The sequence below is a fragment of the Myxine glutinosa genome, chromosome 7, assembly GCF_964187855.1.
Source record: "Myxine glutinosa chromosome 7, kmMyxGlut1.1, whole genome shotgun sequence".
NCBI lineage: Eukaryota > Metazoa > Chordata > Myxini > Myxiniformes > Myxinidae > Myxine > Myxine glutinosa.
Genome location: NC_136267.1, coordinates 54282709 through 54303361, shown reverse-complemented (window position 1 = coordinate 54303361; position 20653 = coordinate 54282709). Strand labels below are relative to the sequence as shown.

At 44.2% G+C, this 20653-nt stretch overlaps 1 protein-coding gene across 8 annotated transcripts in view; it reads right to left on the bottom strand.

Moving 5' to 3' along the window:
- ULK3 (unc-51 like kinase 3) overlaps positions 1-20653 on the bottom strand; it is a 71309-nt gene that overhangs the window by 26862 nt on the left and 23794 nt on the right. For all 8 annotated transcript variants that reach the window (XR_013624083.1, XM_078781733.1, XM_078781739.1 and 5 more), the window contains exon 10: positions 1342-1382. Coding sequence is in view for 7 of the 8 variants with exons in the window: in XM_078781733.1 (XP_078637859.1) it covers positions 1342-1382 (41 nt within the window). In the remaining variant the exon portion in view is untranslated. The remainder of the gene's footprint in view (positions 1-1341; positions 1383-20653) is intronic.

Genomic DNA, 20653 nt, shown 5'->3' with positions numbered 1-20653 from the left:
AAGCATCAGCATCTGCTCTCCTGACACGGATGTATTTGTTCCGACTGAGCAAGGCTATCTAGAACTATGCAAGGACACAGCCTTTGTCACTGGAAGTGGCAGACAGAGTACGACCATTCCACTTGGTCCCATCTATGATGCCTTGGGTCCAACAAAATTGGCAGCACTACCTAGTCTCCATGCAATAAGTGGCAGCGATAACATTGGTAGTTTTGCTGGCAAGGGGAAGCATGCCTTCTGGAAAGTATTCCACGATGCAAGTGACAGCATTGTAATAGCCTGGGCAGGCCTTGGCACCTATGTGATGCAATGTGATGAAACAGCTGCTGCTATTAAAGAGTTTATCTGCAAGATATACCAACCACAGACCCTGATTACTTCAGTGAAAAAATCCCGATGGTGTTTGTTTAAGAAGAAGCAAGCAGAATCAAAGAGGTTCCCACCAAGTCCAGATGCCCTGTGACAATGTATCACGTGTGACCTTGGTGTGGAATCATGATACCACAGCTCAGCCTGTACTTCCATCTCCTGCAGACTACGAGTGGAAACAAGAAAATTTTGAACATGTTTCCTGACTGCCAACAACTTTTTTGTTGTCCACTGGGTCCCCTTTGATTGCCTAGGCCAGTGGTTTGCTTTCACCACAAAAGTCCCACGGAATTCGCACATGCTCCCTGACCAATTGTAACGGTTGTAGAAATCAATTGAATCCGGAATTTACCGCCGTTGACGCAGTGTCGATTACACCACTCGATCTAACACGTTACATTATTCATGCCTGTTGTTTGTGTCCTATATGACGTCCTTAAAAACAGTACGTTTACTGTTTGGAATGTCTTTCAATTTTGACTGCCAGACAGGCAGAGGGGAAAATATATAACCTCACTCCTCTCTGTGTATATGCAATAATGATGAATTCAGAGAGAAAGTAACGGCAGGTTTGTTTACCGATACATGTTCCTATTTGTGTTCAAAATATAACATTCAATTGAAATAAGCTGTTCCTCAATCATAAACCGACGTTTACAGACAGACGGGTGGACGGACATGAAGCAATTGCTTAACCCCACTTTTTGCTTCGCGTAACCTATATTGCCAAATGGAGCATAAGGATTATTCGGAATCATTATTATAGAATGCAACACAATTCTCAGTAGCATGTAATGTACACTGCAGTGTGGAAGATCAATATTACAACCAACGGATTAGTATTAGAAAACGCTATTGGATTACATTAAGAACGTAGTCATGTCCACTGCTTTTCTAAGAGCGAGTCGGCCATACCCTGGAGGTTCCCATTTACTCGAATAATGAAACAACAAAATAAGTAACCACACAAACCTTGGATCTTAATGCAGTCTTCCTTCGGGGATCACTTTCATCTGAAGGACATCAAGCAGAATATTACAAAGATCATGCTCAGGCCTATTATAATTTTTTCATATAAATCAACTTTTGTTTCACATGAATCAAAGCAAGCATACATAGTACAGTTACGACAGAGAATTTGGTGATTGTTGTATAACGCTAAACTATTTAATATGTTGAAATAAAGAATATTTTAGCCATTGGTGAAATAGGTGAATGCAGATTACATGTATTCACCATATATACAGTCACGTGAAAAAGTAAGTACACCCCATGTAAAGTTTTGACTTTTTCAACATATAGCTTTTTCAACATTTGATCTTCATTTCAACAATAGTGATAGATAAAGGTGATATACTATAACAAATATCATGAAACATTTACATTTTGTAGTCCATTGTATAATTTAAATAAACATAAATGCAAATTTCGCATGTGGAAAAAGTAAGTACACCCTTGGCTCTAATAGGTGGTATTGCCCCCTTTGGCAAAAACAACCTCAAGTAGGCGTTTCTTATAACTGTCTACAAGTCTCTGACATCGACTCGGAGAAATTTTTGCCCACTCCTCCATGCAGAATTCTTTCAGCTGTGCGATGTTTGAGGGGTTTCTTGCATGCACAACTCGTTTCAAATCTCCCTACAACATCTCGATGGGATTTAGATCCGGGCTTTGACTTGGCCATTCCAGAACCCTCCGTTTTTCTTTTCAGCCATTCCTTGGTGGATTTACTGGTATGTTTAGAGTCGTTGTCATGTTGCAAGATCCACCTTCGGTTGAGCTTCAACTTTCCGACAGATGGCCTCACATTATCCTCAAGCACCCTCTGGTACAATGAAGAATTCATAGTGGATTCGATGATGGTGAGCTGCCCAGGCCCATTCATAGTGGACCCTTCCGGTAAATACCAGGGCTCACGGATGGACCGAACGGATTTAATTGAGGCGACGACCAAACACGGATTTGGCTATAAAACGTGGGAGGAAGAAGGAAAATGGAAGGCTGCGGAAAAAGCACTTTCCTGGAGCGCACCTACCGCGGCTTCGATCCTGCGGGGAATTAATAAACCGAACTCGACAAACACAAGATTTCAAATGTACATAAATAAAGATTTATTAAACGGAACCGAAACAATGAACGCGACGGTAATCAAATAAACTAAATCCGATACTGGGATCCCACACACCAGATTCAACAACAGATACAGGAATGAATTAAAGGAAAAGAATTGTCTCGTCGTGTAAAATGTAAAATGGTGCGTGCGGCCTTATCTGTCCCTCGTCTTGTCTTGTCTGCCGGCCAACACGGCTCCGTTCGGCCCCGATGCACCCACGAGGTCCCTCGCTCCAGCACCACAGCACCGAGCACCGCTCCAAGCACCACGCAGATGGCGAGCCAAAGCCTGCGAGGTTCGTACACCATTTGAAGCTTCAGAAGCACTGATCGCACATGACAGCCAGGGAAGGACGTGCTGCAAGAGGAAGCTGCGCAAGCAAGAACCGCCGGACGTGCAAGACGAACTGCTGGATCTCCAAGAGTCAAGCAAGAAGAGAGCAAATGATGTCCAAGCACCAAGAGCTGGATCTCCAAGAGGAAGGGCTGCGCAAACAAGAATCAGATGTGCTCTCTCTAAATGTCGTTCGGCGTGCGCTGATATAACCTTGCCGGTGATGTCAGCCTTGGCGCGCTACCAACCAGCGACTTCCACCGAACCTTCCAGCTTCGTGCCTCTCGCACTCGTTGGCTGGAGGTCCGCGCCTACAACGCTGCCCATCACTCGTTCCCTGTAGCATGGTCATAGCGATGTTGCTCGGCCTAGCTGGTGATGTAGCTGACGGCGGCCACCCGGCGGTGCCCTGCTCTGACTTCCTGCCTGTCTTTTTCCAAAGTCATTGTCAGGGAAGGTTTACTTAATGTTGTACTACAGGGCCTGTCTAAGTGTCTATGTTGGTGTGCATTGCCGGAAGGGACAAAGGTTTGACTTCCAGATTTGACACACAGGGGCGTTATTCTTAATCCCTGACTACTTAACACACGAACATCCTGGTATGTTCACAAGTATGCATCTTAACCGACAAATCGGACTACACAGAAATTACAAGGTAGATTCCCTATCGCGACAGTTGAATACTTACCTATACAGATCTACCTGGCTCTAGATATTGCTTTACCCCCAGACATAACACAGCCCCCCACCTGGAACCGTAGCTCCTGCTTGGTTCACTGCAAGCGTGACCATTCCAGCTTTAACACTTACTGTCTCACACTTACTTAGCCTATGAAATAAATCAGGAGGGCTGTGGGAAGTGAGTCGGACTTCCTACCTGTGCTCCTTAACATGCTAATCCCCTTAACAATCATGCAATCAAATATTTACAATGATTTCATTCGTTGTTCCTGCGGAGGAAGGAAACAAACAACACGCAAAATCTACCTTAACCACAAAACTTACCAACTTACAAAAATTCACAACTCTATGAACATTTATATAACCCCGGTCTACAGACCGCGGCCCCCGGTGGATGCAACAAGACACAACCTTACCTGCGGGGCCATCCCAATGTACCCCTAAATTTCTGCGGGCCCTGTCCAGGTGTTACAGGTGAGTGACATGGCTCGGTGGATTTCGCCCACATTCATGCAACACAACCCCTTAACCACTCATACTCATTCCATCACTCATCACTACACACAAAAATCATTACCAAGTACGTATTTATCACACCCCCCTGCAGGACCATGGCATTCATGTCATTCATGTGTGTGCATCATTTCTCTACTAGGCAGCGGGGAGGTACCGCAATACAAGATGGAGGGGGCGCTTCAGGCTATGGTGCCCGCAGTCCCAAACACAAGTCAACCGACTCACAAGTTCATTTCCCCCCCCCCCCCCCCTTTACCTCTTGGCCCCGTGACAGCCCAACAGCCCTTTCCGCCGTTACCCCGCCAGTGAGGGTCTCCACACACCAGGCTCCGTTGCCTCCTGCTGCCGCACAGCTCCACGGGTCGCCGGGGGTTTCCTTTACCCCAGGGCACCCAACCAGACCCTCCACCGACGAGCTCCAATTTCCAGATACCACTGGCTGCCAGGGGTAATTGCCGCAGAGAGGGGGCCGCAGGCATCGCTCCTCAGAACCCGATCTGTACCTGCGGACACACACACCTTCCCCACCCACAAGATCCCAAAACACATTTCCTACCCCGCTGCCATTCAATTTTACAGCACAATTCCAGAAAAGATGGTTCAAAAGGTGTTACAAAAACTTGCCATGGCCTGCCACATGTGAAATCCCCAGTTCACATTTCAAATCACATTTTCAAACACAATAATCACCCAATAATCATCACTCATCTCTCCATTATCTCCACTCTCACGACCACATGGAAACACATAACCACAACGCCACCCACAAGACTCTGTGGCACCCATTCCATCACCCTCACCGACCATGTCATCACTCTCACCCACCCCCCAACTCCAAATTACATGTCCCCAAAATTGACCAAGCAAGTCCTGAAGCCTGAGACAGTACACATCCAACACTCACCTCAAGTGCAGATAATTACCGGTTGGTGAGGTCCAAAAGTGCCATCCAACCTTCACAATCCCAAACTTTATCCCAATGGGCCTACCAAATTCTTCCAAATTTCACTTCTCTCCCCACTATACTGGCAGGCATGTGGATCCGCATCCAACGGTGAACCATTCTCAACAACTACCTGTGGCTACGACAGCTCCGCACCTCTACCGTGCAAGGGTCATCGGGACAAGCCGAGCAGTCGAAACGCCAACATGGCCCATGAGTGTCCATAAGGGTGCGACCCATCATCCATCCTTCGGCCCCCCTGCGAGGAACACAGCTGCACCAGCCCCAGCTGGCCAATGTGGTGAGCACCTGCTGCCACAAACACTACCGCACACACAACCTTGGCCCTGGGGGGAGACGGTCGCAGTGCGTGGCATTCCCCTCACGTCACCTACGCCGCGGGTGATATCTATATATATATCTGTGCAGTGTCTGTCTTGTGTTGTGTTGCCTTTCTTGTTTTGTCACTGAACTACTTTCTCAAACTTATGTGAAATCGTACCAAACGTCTGGTATGTACATATCTCTCCCGTCTGGTATGTACATATGAAAAATTTTCCAATTTTTTTTTTGGGGGGAATTTTTTCGGGGAAATTTTTTTTTTCAACTTCAATTGTTTATAAAATGTGATATCACGCATATTACAAATACATTTGTGCAAAATAATTGTTTGAATTATGATTGGTTTAAACCATGACAAAACGGCAACTCGGGTACAGTCATTTATCTATATATCTACACATCTGGGCAGTGTCTGTGTTGTCACCTAACGACTCCCTCAAACTTTTGTTTCCGTGGTTGTGAAGTGTTTTTAATAACGTGGTGGTTTTAAATCACGTGGTGGTGAGGTATTTTGAATTATGTGGTGGTGAGGTGTTTTTAAATGACGTGGTGGTGAGGTGTTTTTAAATCACATGGTGTTGAGGTGTTTTGAATTACGTGGTGGTGAGGTGTTTTGAATTACGTGGTGGTGAGGTATTTATAATTACGTGGTAGTGAGGTGTTTTTAATTATGTGGTGGTGAGGTATTTTGAATTAGTTGGTGATGAGGTGTTTTGAATTATGTGGTGGTGAGGTGTTTTGAATTACTTGGTGGTGAGGTGTTTTTATTACGTGTTTTATGGCTGTGTGGTGTTTTAAATTACTTGGTGGTGAGGTGTTTTGAATTACTTGGTGGTGAGGTGTTTTGAATTACGTGGTGGTGAGGTGTTTTAAATTACTTGGTGGTGAGGTGTTTTGAATTACTTGGTGGTGAGGTGTTTTGAATTACGTGGTGGTGAGGTGTTTTGAATTACTTGGTGGTGAGGTGTTTTGAATTACGTGGTGGTGAGGTGTAATCGTCCCAAACTTCCAGTCTGCACCTACCCCTCCCCTATGTATGTGCTGAGGGGTTCTTTCTTGAAAAAAAAACATTCAACCTAAATCTTCAACCTAAATTGCCTATAAAAATGTAATATCACAAACAACAAATACATTTGTGCAAAATAATTGTTTGTATTATGATTGGTGTAAATCATGACAACACAGCAACTCAGGTACAGTCATTAGCCTCAGCTAAAATAAGCCCGTTCCTTAGTAACGATGCTTGGTGAGGTGAGCGCAGCGAGCCGAGCCAGGCTAGTACATATATATAAATATATATAAACTCAACATCAAAAGAAACATCAAATCTTTAGAAGGACACTCATTGAAATCCTCTATGCAAAAATGAAAGATATTTGAACAGAGGTAAGTTCAGCTATCTTTACTAAACACATGTCAATAAACAAGAGGTTGCCTCAATCACAAAAAACAAAAAGCATGAACATCACAAGGGGTGGTGCAACAAAAGTCACAGCACTGCAACACAAAGGCACGCACCTGAATACAGTCAAAACAAAATGACACAGGAATGGACACAACACTCCTAACAGTCAAGGACAGAATGACAGTAGTCCTCAATATCGTGTGTCCTCCCTGAGCTGTGATGCAGGCTGTACACCTCCGACGCATGCTCTGTACCAGGCGTCTGATGCGGTCCTGGGGAAGTCTACCCCACTCCTCCTGCAAGCCTTGAATGAGCATTTGCCGATTGACAGCCATTGATCTCCTCAATGCAAGACGTTGACCAAGCTCATCCCATAAATGCTCAATAGGATTGAGGTCAGGGGAATAAGGCATCCAAGGCATCACTTCAACACCCTGTTCCTGGAGGAAGTTGGTGGTCAGGCGAGCAGCATGGGGTCGAGCGTTGTTCTGCTGGAAAACTGCGATGTCAGGATGAGCCTGGAGAAATGGCAGCAGATGAGGTCTCAAAACCGCATTGACATAACGCTGACTAGTGAGATTGCCTTCGATGACGACCAGAGGTGTCCTGAAACGGGTGGAAATGCCAGCCATACCATCACACTGGGTCCTCCCTAACGATTGATCTGGCTAATACAGCATGATGCATACCTTTCCCCACCTCTGTGCCATACCCGTTGACACCCATCAGCAGCATGAAGGCAAAATCTGGACTCATCGCTGAACAAGACTTCACTCCACTGTTGCTGTGTCCAGCGGCGATGCTGCAGACACAATCTTAGTCTGTTCTGCCGATGCACTGCGTTCAACACTGGACCTCTGCAAGGATGTCTTGCCACCAGGCCCCGACTTCTCAAGCGCCTCCGCACAGTAGAGACACTGATGCGGTTGTTGTGGCGACCTTTTGTCACTGCAGCTGTTTGCGTCGCAGGGCGGAAACGATCACGAAGATGCTGTAGCACAATCCAGCAGTCTTGGTTTGGGGTGGTCTTCCTCTTCGTGGACCATCATTCACAGTTCCAGTTTTCACGCCTGGCCAGGTTGGAAATTGCAGGCTGTGAGCAACCAAGACGTTGGGCAATCGTCGCTGGCTTACACCAGCCTCAAGCATCCCAAATGCCCTTAAACGTTGTTCAGATGTCAGGTGTGGCATCTGAATTTTCTTGTTGTTTTCCCTGTCAGAAGCCTCTAGTGACTATAGACAGCAGTAAATGAATGTCTAACCACGAGAACTGAAGGATTTCATTATGGGGGTCATTATTTAAAGGGAAAGATCCCTATACAGAACCACTCAAGCATGCCATTGTTGATCAACCAGGTGATTGAAGTGAAGTTCCCATTACATAATCAGCCATTACAATTGAAGAAACGTGTTTGTAAAGCTGCACATTTCATAAAATGAAAGTTATACGTTTCTTTTGATGTTCAGTTTATATATCTCCTCAGTTTATAAGCTCCCTCTCTCTCTCACTCTTTCTGCTAAGAGAGTGTCAAAGTGCTGCTAAAGCAGCTTCATGGCAAGGATTATGCTGGGTTGGTTGCCATTGCCCTTCCAGCCATTAGTCATTTGTTCAGGGTGCTGGCAATAACATGCCTGCTCTTCATCGAAGGACGCCATGGAATCCCTAATATCCACGAGGAACCACAAATGCTGACAGATGTGCCACCAATTTACTGTATACCCGAGGGGCAGAGCACTCGATGCAGCACTCTGCCTGTGATACACCAATCGAACAGTTTTATAATCATCTTGAGAATCAAACCCTGAAACCCAGACCCAAGAGTGCAGAGGCAATTGTGCTACCTCTGTCGGTGAATACCCAATGGCATTATAAAGCACATTTCTCAAAGATATTGCATACAGTTTGTTTCATGCCAAAGGAGCAAAGGTGTTATCATGAAAATCTTCCAGAATAAAACGAAGTTAAAGTGTAATTAAAGTGAATATAAATTGCAGTGATTTTATAATGGTTAAAAATGAAAAAAAAAATATCATAGCTCCTGACAAAAAATAAAATCTTGGCAAACAGGAAAAATTATAAAGTTGGGAAAATTAGTAAAACAAATAAATAAACAAGAAATATGTCGTGCATTCCACGATACTCGCAAAATTCCTAAAATAAATTGATGACCTTTGGCCTGACAAAAAATAAAATCTTGGCAAACAGGAAAAATTATAAAGTTGGGGAAATTGGTAAAATAAACAAATAAACAAGAAATGTCATGCATAGCATGATACTTGCGAAATCCCTAAAATAAGTTGTTGGCCTATGATGGCCTCAAAAATAATTGGTGGTTGAATTCAGTGGCCTATTATACAAGTCCTCTTAAAATTTCAAGTTAATCGGATGAAAATTGAGGATATTAGAAATTTGATAAAGTTGTTGACCTAATGACCTTTTGACCCCAAAAACACTAGGCTTCTTGCTTATGACTAACTCTACCATTTGGTGAGTATCGTGAAGATCGGTTGAAAATTGTGACCTGTAGGCGACTGACATACAGACAGACAGACTGAGTAGCAGACTTTTTTTTTTTTTTTGGTATACAAGATCGAGGCTCGTTTAAGAGCTAGCACATTAAATACATAAAACAATAGAGGGAGGGGGGGACAAGATGGGGAGAGATAGGGAAGCACACAAGCGCAACAGTAGAGAACAGGGACATCGGAAGATCTGTTCGAAGGGAAAGGGCTGGGGGGGGGGGGGGGGGGAGGGGGAGGGAAGCGGAAGAGATACTACCAACCTGCCTGCGGTGAAAGTGAAAGGCCCTCAGAATCAGCTTCATCGCAGGAGATACCAATGATCCTGAAAGCTTTGGTTTCTACAGCGTGAAGCCGAGCTAGGTGTGAAGCAGGAGCACCAGCCCAGAGTGGAAAGCACTATTCCATTGAGCTATGGATGAAAGCCTTGTATGTGGTGAGGAGGTCAGGTGTGCCAAGGATGGACTTCGCATGACGGAGGATGCCCAGTCGGCGACTGGCTTTGGAGGGCAGCTTGGAAATGTGGTTTTCCCAGGAAAGATCATGGCTGATAGTGACCCAAAAGCTTGAGTGACAGATTGGTGAGCAGAGCGGGGTGCCAGACAGTATCGAAGGAAGGAGGGAAGAATTGAAGAAAAATTATGAGGTGGGGGTTTTGAAGGGTGGGGTGAGGGGGGAGATTTGAGGGGGAGGGGTGAGAGGGGAGATTTGAGGGGGAGGGGTGACGGGGTAGATTTGAGGGGGAGGGGTGACGGGGAAGATATGAGGGGGAGTGGTGAGAAGGGAGATTTGAGGGAGAGGGGTGAGGAGGGAAATTTGGGGGTGAGGGGTGAGTTGGGAGTTTTGAAGGGGAGGGGTGGGTTGGGAGTTTTGAAGGAAAGGGGTGAGGGGGGAGATGTGAGAGTGGGGTGAGTGGGAAAATTTGAAAGTTTTCAATGATTAAAGAAAATCGAACATTTGTTACAGACTGGGTTTCCTGGGATATTCAAATCGGAGATCCGTTTGAGAATGTTTGAGGAGGGGTGGAATGAGAGTTAGTTTAGAGAATGAAGAAAGAAAGAATTGTACAAGATTGAATTTTTTTTGTGCTGGAAGGATTTAATGAGCAAATCGATTGCAGCCTTTTGAACAGTAAGAAAAAAAGCGAGTTGTAGTATACAAAGGGATACAGCATGGCAGGGGGGAGTTTAAACATTTTAAAAGCAAAACCACCGGTTGAACATGTGGACACGGGTGGGGGAGGGAAGAACATATGGACAAGGGCAGGAAGAACCACTGATCTCTACACCTGGATTGGTCACGTCCACAGCGATTGTATACTGAGGAGTGAAGTCACCGGAAGTTCACTTTCCGCCATCTTGTCTCCCCCAAAACATCACTGCAGCGAAGTACGAAAACAGCAGACTGGCAGTAAGAAATCTCCAAATGCAAGCAATAAACTTTGCATGTAACTCATGCAAAGATTTATGAGTTGGTGTAATGAACTTGTGGAAATCACAGACCTCCTGTGACCGTGAGAGAATGTCACTTTGCATGGTTTAATCACCTTTTGCGTCTGTGCGCTGACAGGGATTACATATTTACAGACCGCACCGGTAAGCTTACTAACTCAAGTCATGAACTATATGATAGTAACTTGTTCAATCATTGTCATGCTATTCCTGCATGCCGAAATTATTGAAAACTAATTGATCTTTTCAGGCAAAAACAATCTCTTTTTCATTACAGGGTTAAAAAAAAGTCATATGGTCTACGTTTACGAGGTCACTCTGCAAGAACCACTTTTGCCATTCATGCATTTCATTTTGCCATTCATGCTCATGATGCCCCCATGAAATATCTATTCACTTATAAATTCAGTCAAGACCATATTGAGTTGTTCTTTTCTGCAGTGAGAGCATGGGGAGGATTTAATAATAATCCAACGGCAGGTCAATTTAGTGCAGCCTCTAAGAGACTCCTGATGAGGCACAATATTAAGAATGGCACAGGCAATAATTGTATTCTTAGGGATACTACAACTACTATCCTTCATGTGGAGCCACAGTCACAGTCATCAATCAGCATAGCACGGAAGTATGATCTTATACTCCGGGATAGTCCAGTACATGATGACCATGATTATGCTGATGTACCAAACTTTGAACAAGTATCAGAATACAAAGAAGCAGCTATTAATTACATTGCTGGATTTGTAGTAAAAATGATGAAACGTAAAGTGAACTGCATGGTGTGCACGGAGGCACTGACTGCCCCCAATGGCAAGGTTCACAACTTTGTGGCACTAAAGGATCGTGGACGTCTGCAGAAAGCATCACCTAATGTAATCACCGTTTGCTTGGAAACAGAAAAGTGTTTCCAAAGACTCTTAAAGACCTCAAACGGAAAGCTTCCACAGGGGGGTGGCATCTCAGAAGCAGTTGCTTCATCAGTGCAGAGCTAAAACTGTTCCCTGAGCTACATGATCACCAGTTTGACACCGCAGTAGATGACAATCATGTTCACTAGTACCGGTAAAAATTGCATCATCATGTTACTCCAAGATCAAGCTTTTCCATATAGGGAAACAGAATGCTTCCACAAATACTAAATATCCATTTTGTACTTGTTGAAACCACAGAGGAATGATAAACTCTATTGCTCATTGCTCTATTGCTCAAAAATCTTTGTTCATAATATTTCAAAGTTGACAAAATATTTTTTATTAATATTTGACAAAAATGTTTTACACTAACATTTAGACTATAGTCAGGTTCATTATGTTCAGATTTATAATTTCGTTCTTTTTTTGTGGAGATTAGCAAACCTATACATTTTTGGAAAGCTTATAGCACCAGGAATCCGAAAAACCATGTTTCCATTTGCGCAAATTTTTCTTTGGCGGCCATATTGGATTTTCAAAATGGCCACCATCGGAAACCTATTTTTCGCGATATCTCAACATCCGAACCACCTAGAGTGCTGATTCCAACACCTATACCCACATTTTTGGGGATGAGGAATCACATGAAGCCATCTAAAATAATCTACACCTACCCTGGGATACCAGGTGGCAGCCTACAGCGGATTTTCAAGATGGCCACTTTCAGGAAACATGTTTTTTTCTGAATATGTATACCACATTGAGTGATGTTTCGCCTCAGTACAGTCATAGTCATAAATGGGATCATTTCAACATGTTCAGTTCATGTACATGGAAAGTCATTATATCAGACCTAATAGTTCATTTAAAATAAACCTCATGAAGCTCACAATTACTTACCTGTTGTCGTTTTATATATTTGCAGGTCTTGAGAGAAGATGAGTGAAGTTACGACTCAGCCCACACAGTGGCAGCACTGCATAATTTGTCAAACCGCTTCAGCAAAATATGGAACGCTTGTCCAGCAGCCCAAACCGGACTCGTTTGAACACTTGCTACAAACCCTTAATGATAGAGCAGCCTACCATGATGGAAAATATGTTAAAATTCACAGTCGCTTAAAGGATGAAACAAGTGAAAGTCTGCAATTCAATAATGCAGTTTGGCATCGTATCTGTTATTCAAATGCAACCAACAAAGAGAAGGTACAACGTGCCAAAGACCGCCATCAATATCACATTTCAGCCGGCTCCTACACAGAGAAAAAACGTGGACAAAAGCGAAAAAGCACAGAACTGGACGAACCATCAACTTCCACCACCAGTCCGTTTACACGTTCTGCAACAGCTCCATTCATTAAGGAACATTGCTTTTTCTGCCAGGAAGATAACGAGCAAAAATTGTACACATTGAGAACAGAAAACGGTGGGAAAGCATTACACGATGCTGTGGAGCTGTCTGGAAATCTCACCCTGCAAACTAGGTTAAACACATCCATCTCACCCACTGATGCACATGCAATCGATGTTCAATACCACAAGTCATGTTGGACAACAAATGTATTCCATGTGTTACGTACCAAGGATAACAAGGGAACAACAGAGAGAGGTCATCCGTTTCAAACATCATGTTTGATTGAGTTGATTAGCCTTGTCGACTGTCAAACTCAGAATAAACAATACTTATCCATGGCACATATTGAAACAACATACATCAACTTGCTTGGTGGCACAGATGCATTGGCGCACCACTTCCCTGCATATAGTAGACACTGGCTCAAGGAGAGAATTCTTCTAGAACTACCACACGTAACGTCTGTTAGGCAAAAGGACAGGAGAAAACCTTCTGTTCTTTACTCCCCAGATGCATGCGAATCCGATATGGTTCAGTCTGCCATGATAGAAAGTGAAGTAGACGATCTGAATATTATCTATAAAGCAGCAAAGGCATTGCGCAGAATTATCAAGAACTTCCACCAACAGGAAAACTCATCCGATGCTATACAGGTCACTAGCAGCACAGATGATGTTCCAGCAGCACTCCACGCAATGATCAGATGGGTTATGGTGGGGCCAACAGAAACACTAGAAACTGAAAAACGAACCACTCACGTTAACAGAGAAGTACTCACTGTTAGTCAGATGCTATTGGGTGGATTCAAATCTGACAAGCAAGTGAACTATAGGCCCAAAACTGATTCTGCGACCTTCCGATCAACCAAATCACAAGAAACTCCACAGTCTCTAGGATTAGCCTTGGCAGTTCACCATGACACAAGAAACAAGAAACTCCTGGAAAGTCTCTGCTCTCAAGGTTACTGTGTCTCGTACAGTCGTGTTATGCACCTCGAAACAGCCCTAGCAAATGCCATTGTGGAAAACACCCTGAAGTTCCAAGGACTTTATGTTCCTCCATTTTTGAAGAAGGGAACTTTTGTGTTTTTTGCAGCTGATAACACAGACTTTGCTGAAGACAGCGTGGATGGCAAAGGGACAACCCATGGAACAATCATTGCTGTTTATCAAAAACGTGACACTCAAGGAGAAACATTGGCGCCACAACTGAGCATAGCTGACACTACCAGTTTGTCAGTGACCCCGTACCAGGTTCCTATGCTTCATTGTGACAAGCCGGTGCCGAAAACCATAAAGAGAACAGACACATTCCACATCAGCAAGGATGGTATATCACCAGCGTATCACCTTACACATCTAGGATGGTTGGTTGCTTCTATGATCACCAGAATGCAGAAATCAAACAGCACATATATACCTGGTTGGGCAGGATACCACTCATTGCTGTCGGGTAGTCACAGTTTGACACAAGTCGGAGTCTTACCCCTTCTACCTGAAGTAGCACACGAGTGGTCGACTCTTCTGACCGTCATCTCTCAGACAACTCAGCTAAAGAACTTAGTTGTTGGTACAAGCCACCCTACAGTCATTTCCTGGGATATGGCCCTCTATGAAAAGGTGATAAGGCTGCTGGATGCAAGGCCAGACCTGAAAGGTACCGTTGTACCTCGGCTTGGCGAGCTGCATGTGGTCATGGCTGCTTTGAGAGCCCTGGGTACTTCCATTGAGAACTCAGGTATTGATGACGCGTGGATAGAGGCCGACCTCTACGGACCTTCAACAACAAGGCAGATCCTGAGATGTTCGCATTACAAACGCACTCTCTGTGCTCATATTTATTCATATATAGCACTTTATGAAATGGCGCTGGACCTGTTCTTCAAAGATTATCCACAGTTGAAAGCCGTTTGCTCAGATATGTCAGAAGAAATAGACGAGGCATGTTCAGAAAAGGACAAGTTCACCAAAGCCACAAGTGTGAAAGAAGCCAACACAAAACTGTTGAATGTCATCACTACAGCTGATGTTGTGAACATATTCAAGACTTGGGAAACAGAACAATCCAAAAAAGCCATGTTCAAGTCCTTGATGAATTACCTGCATCGAGTGGAGACAATTCTGTTCTTTGTGGAAGCTTCTCGGGACGCAGATCTCAAACTCCACCTCGAATCTGGTGAGGCACTCAGCAAGCTATTTTTCTCCATGGATCGTATCAAATACAAACGTCTTTGGCCGCGATACATAGCAGATATGTATGACCTGAGGAAGACGCATCCGGCCACATACAGGGAACTCGAGAATGGAAATATCTCAGTAACGAAATCTAGCATCCCCTTTGTATCAATCGGTGCAGACCACGCTTGTGAACAGGAAAACAGAGCAATGAAGGTTCATTCTGGACTTCCAGGCATCTCCAATAATGCCAATGCAAGGCAGAGATTCTTTATGGCCTATCCAGAATTGTCACGGCTGACCAGAGAATTCAAAGATCAGTTCGACACCAAAACAGACAAAGTGACAGAACACCACGAACTTAGTCCGAGGGCAGTGAATCTGAACAATACAGCGGTTGAAAAGATCAAGGCTGCTATCATGAGTCATGGCAATCCATTTACCACAGAAGGAAATAGCATATACAACTTGATCACACATGCCTATGTCCCAGAGGAGCACACGTCACAAATCCTGAATATCGACAACATTGGTCAACACTTGTACGAAGAGTATGTTGACGAAAGAATCAACGGAACAGTCAGCTTATTTGCACCCGTGAAAAAAGAAAACAACACGATGTACTTGTCTGGTGTGAAGAAGACCAAGATCATGCTCAGGGACAAGTCAGTCGACTTGAAGGAAACAAAAGACTTGTATGGAAGGCTGATGATATTGACAAAATCAAGCCGTGATGTTGACCAGAAAGACGCAATAGGCAACTACGAATTCACCCTTACACCTCGCGCCTTGTTCGCACCAAACGGTGACCTGCTTCCTTGCCTTGACAAGTCAAAGTTAATCCATCTCCTTGTGAAACATGGAGACTTAGCTCCGGGTGACTTAGCTCCGACCTCAAGTCCTCAAGCTCAAGTCCATAACTCTGCAGCTATGAAAATAGCAGTAGTCGACGCCATGGTTCTTGTACAGAAATTGTCGACAAAACCAGCTGCAACAGTAACCGTTGAAGATCTCAGTGTCAGCTTTAATACCAGATTGATGTCACTGACAAGACATTTTGACGAAGTTATCCTCGTGTTTGATACTTACAAGGCCGATTCGTTGAAGCAAAGCACAAGACAAAAAAGACGAGGGGGGCACAATCCAGTCCAGTACCAAGTGAAGGACAATACCAAGATCCAACACATCACCATGAAGCGGTTCTTGTCACACGATCAGACAAAGTCAGATTTGGCAGAATATCTGGCTGAGAAAACGTTGGAGTACAACAGAGATGCCTCCAAGCTGATAATTATATGTGCAGCAGGAAAGGCCAAGAGTAACAAAGGCGTGCATTTTGAAGACAACAAGTGAATCCTCTTGGATTGCGCTGAGGTTCGGGCTTGGAATTTCTAGGAGGAAGTATAATTTGTATGCAATGAAAGTACATGTAATATGGGATCGAGTAAGATTGAGTAAGCTTCACCAGTGCGCGTGCGCGAATTTACGTCACGTCGGCAGCGAGAAGGCGTTCCCCAACACGAACCAATCAGGAACTGCCACGCCCACTTATATGATCTCCGAATTCCTGTGACAGGAATTAGCGTTACACTGGCTGGAAGTCAATCGCTGAAGGCGCTTCCTCAGCGCCAATAATCATGAGGAGGCAGACACTCTGATGATTCACCAAGCAGTGCTGGCAACTCGCCGCAATCCCAACGCAGAACAGCTTACCTTCTTCTCTCCTGATACGGATGTCCTGGTCTTGGTCATAGCTAACTATGATGTTCTGCTCAAAAACACTGCTGTCTCCCTTGTGTCGGGCCTTGTGCAAGTACAACCAATCTGGAACAATCTTGGCGTCGAAAAGGCCAAGGCATTGCCAGCATTCCACACATTCACAGGAGCAGACAATACTGGACGGTTTTCGCGAATAGGCAAAACAACATGGTTTGAAGCTTTCGTCAGAGCCGATAGTGACGTGATACAGGCCATGAGAATGCTCGGTGATGCTGCAGATGTGACCGCAGATCAGATGTCCAACTTGGCAAGATTTGTATGTGCAGTGTACGTACCAAAGGGAATATGTATCAACAGCATTCCGGAGTTGCGCTGGTACCTCTTCTGTAAACACATGACTGAAAGTCACAAGTTACCTCCAACGCTAGGGGCTCTAAATCAGCATGTTGATCATGTACATCTTCAGGCAAGGGTATGGGCTCAGGCTACTATCGCACATCAAGTGTTCCTGGATCCACAGCAACATGGCTACTTCAAGGACAACGATGGGGAATTGAAACCACTAATGACAGATGTACCACCAGCACCGAAAGCAATACTTGAGATGGTCAGATGTCAGTGCAAAGGAGACTGCTCATCGAGACGGTGTTCGTGCCGTGCCAATGACTTGGCATGCACAGACTTGTGTTTGTGCAGCTCCGAATGTGAAAACGACGATGACTGTCAACCTGTTCTCTGCTCTGACGACAGTGATGAGGACATTTGAAAACCTATGAGGACAAAATGTTGATGAATGTTGACAAAGATAAAATTTCATCTATGGGAAATATTCTATGTTCAAATAAAAGTAATTATTACATGTATAATTATGGATTGTATAGCCTCATCTCTATATACTTACCTCTTGAATACATAAATCACCTGTTTAGGATATATGAGGGATGTGGTTTCATAATTATGATCCGTGTGCCACAATGTAGCGAAACATCACTCAATGTGGTATACATATTCAGAAAAAAACATGTTTCCTGAAAGTGGCCATCTTGAAAATCCGCTGTAGGCTGCCACCTGGTATCCCAGGGTAGGTGTAGATTATTTTAGATGGCTTCATGTGATTCCTCATCCCCAAAAATGTGGGTATAGGTGTTGGAATCAGCACTCTAGGTGGTTCGGATGTTGAGATATCGCGAAAAATAGGTTTCCGATGGTGGCCATTTTGAAAATCCAATATGGCCGCCAAAGAAAAATTTGCGCAAATGGAAACATGGTTTTTCGGATTCCTGGTGCTATCAGCTTTCCAAAAATGTATAGTTTTGCTAATCTCCACAAAAAAAGAACGAAATTACATAACAAACCTGACTACTACATCCTTTGATAATATTTATTTTAAAACGTTTTCATAGTCTTATCTAGACTCAATATTTTATATCATTTAAACATTTTAAAAACTCTTTGGAAAAATGTTTTGTTCGCTGGTTTCCATGTATGTATGTGGTAAATTTTTCGAATGAATCTACATAGTGTACGATGTAAATGTTGTCTTTTTGATATTTGTTGTAAGAGGTACTGCATCTTGAAATTAAAGCAATTTAACTCATCAAGCTTTTATGTGATTTTCATCTCATTATTTACATGCATGTTTTGCATTAGGGGGTTAGCCTTGCGGTCCCCATGACAATCTTCTCCATTTTGCCCTATTTTCTGCATCTCTCCTTGTTAACCCCCTTGCCCGCATTTCTTCTTCCACCATTTTAGCCAAGTCTTTCTCGGTCTTCCCCGTCTTCTACTTCCTTCTACATTCATTTCCATCACTCTTCTCAACCAGTCACTTTCATCCTTCCTCAACACATGACCAAACCATCTCAACCTGTTCCTCTTCACAGCATCAATCACAGGCTCTATTCCCATCATCTTTCGCAATTCATCATTTGTCTTCCTCTCTCTCAACGATACTCCGCACATCCGTCGAACCATTCGCATTTCCACCCTTTCCAACCTTCGTTGCTGCTCTACGTTCATTACCCATGTCTCGCTCCCATAAATCATAACACTTCTCACACATGCAGCATACACCTTTCCCTTCAGCTTCAACGACACTCCCCTCATCATCAGCACGCCACTCAATTCCCGAAACCTCTTCCATGCACATCTCACTCGAGCAACCGTTGCAGAGTCTGATCCACCTTCTCCATTCAGCATGTCTCCGAGGTAGCAAAATGTTTTCACACCTTCCAGCTTCACGCCGTCTCCAAGATCCAACTCAACATTTCGTCCATCTGCAGCTCCCTCTGTGCACACCTTACATTTGAATGTAGCTGCCACACTGGTTAATGACCCTCTCAGACCACTACATTTTTGATGAACCCACTCAGCGCACATTGTACACTGAATGGAGTTCACTCCGACACCCTTCCTACACACAGCACAGGGCCACTTCCCAGTTCTTTCCACCTCACCACATGCTTTACCACTTGCCATCACCTTCGTCTTTCCGATATTCACCTTCAGACCTTTTGTCTCCATACATTCCTTCCACGTGTTCATCTTTTCCTTCAGTCCATCCATACTTTCCGCAATCAACACCAGATCATCTGCATACAACAACTCCCACGGTAAACCCTCCTTTACGTTCTGAGCCAGCACCTCCATCACAGCTACAAATAGTAGTGGACTTAGTACCGACCCCTGATGCACTCCCACCTTCACCTCAAACTCACCACTGTTCCCGTCCTTCGTCCTTACAGCTGTGCGCGCTCTTTTGTACATTGCCATCACTACTCTGATCAACCATTCCTCCACTCCTAACTTCCTCAATGCCCATGTCAATACTTTGCGTGGAACCCGATCGAATGCTTTCTCCAGATCAACAAACCCAAGAAACAACTTCTTCCTCTTCTCCATGTACTTCTCCTGCAACTGCCTCACAATGAAAAGCGCGTCTATCGTTCCTCTTCCTGGCATGAATCCAAACTGCATTTCGTCGATCTTCACTTTCTTCCTTATCCTCCTCTCCAACACCCTTTCCAATACCTTCATTCCATGCTCCAATAACTTTATCGCTTGGTACGAGCCACACTCCAGAGGGTCACCTTTCCCCTTGTATAGAGGGATGAGGGTACTCAGTTCCCAATCCACTGGAATACGGCCTTCTTTCACCACCAGATTACAGATCTCTGTCATTCTCTTCACACCCCAACTTCCTGCTGTCTTCAACATATCTCCCACAACTCCCGTCGGCCCTCCCGCTTTTCTACCCTTCATTGCTTTTATCGCTTCCTCAACTTCCTTCTCAGTTATCTTCTCTGCCGGTCCTAAAACTGGGTTACTCTCTATGTTGCCATCCCATTCATTCTCTGTATTCAACAGCATTTCCATATATCTTTTCCATCTTCCTTTAATTCCATCTGGGTCGACAACGATTTGTCCCACTTCATCCTTCAAGCAACTCACCCCCATCACATCACACCTCTCTTTCGCTATCTGCTTTGCAATCCTGAATACTGCTTTCTGACCAGGCTAACCCCCACTCTAGCAGGGAAAATGGCCTTTAAAAAGCATGTTGTTGTTGTTGTATGTTTTGCATTAGGCCAATTAATTTCTTTGAAAGTGTTCTGTAAATGTTAAGGGCAATGAAATAATATGTAAGCCTATTGGAGGGGGGGGGGGGGGGGGGAGTGGAAGTTTGGGTCAGGCAGAATAAGTTTTTTATATGTATATCTTTATGCAGCATTTGGCGAGGATTTTTTTTTTTTGGTCTCAACTAGTGGGTGAAGATTTTTTTTTTTTTTTCCATAAAAACTTCCATGCTCCCCCTGAGAATCTA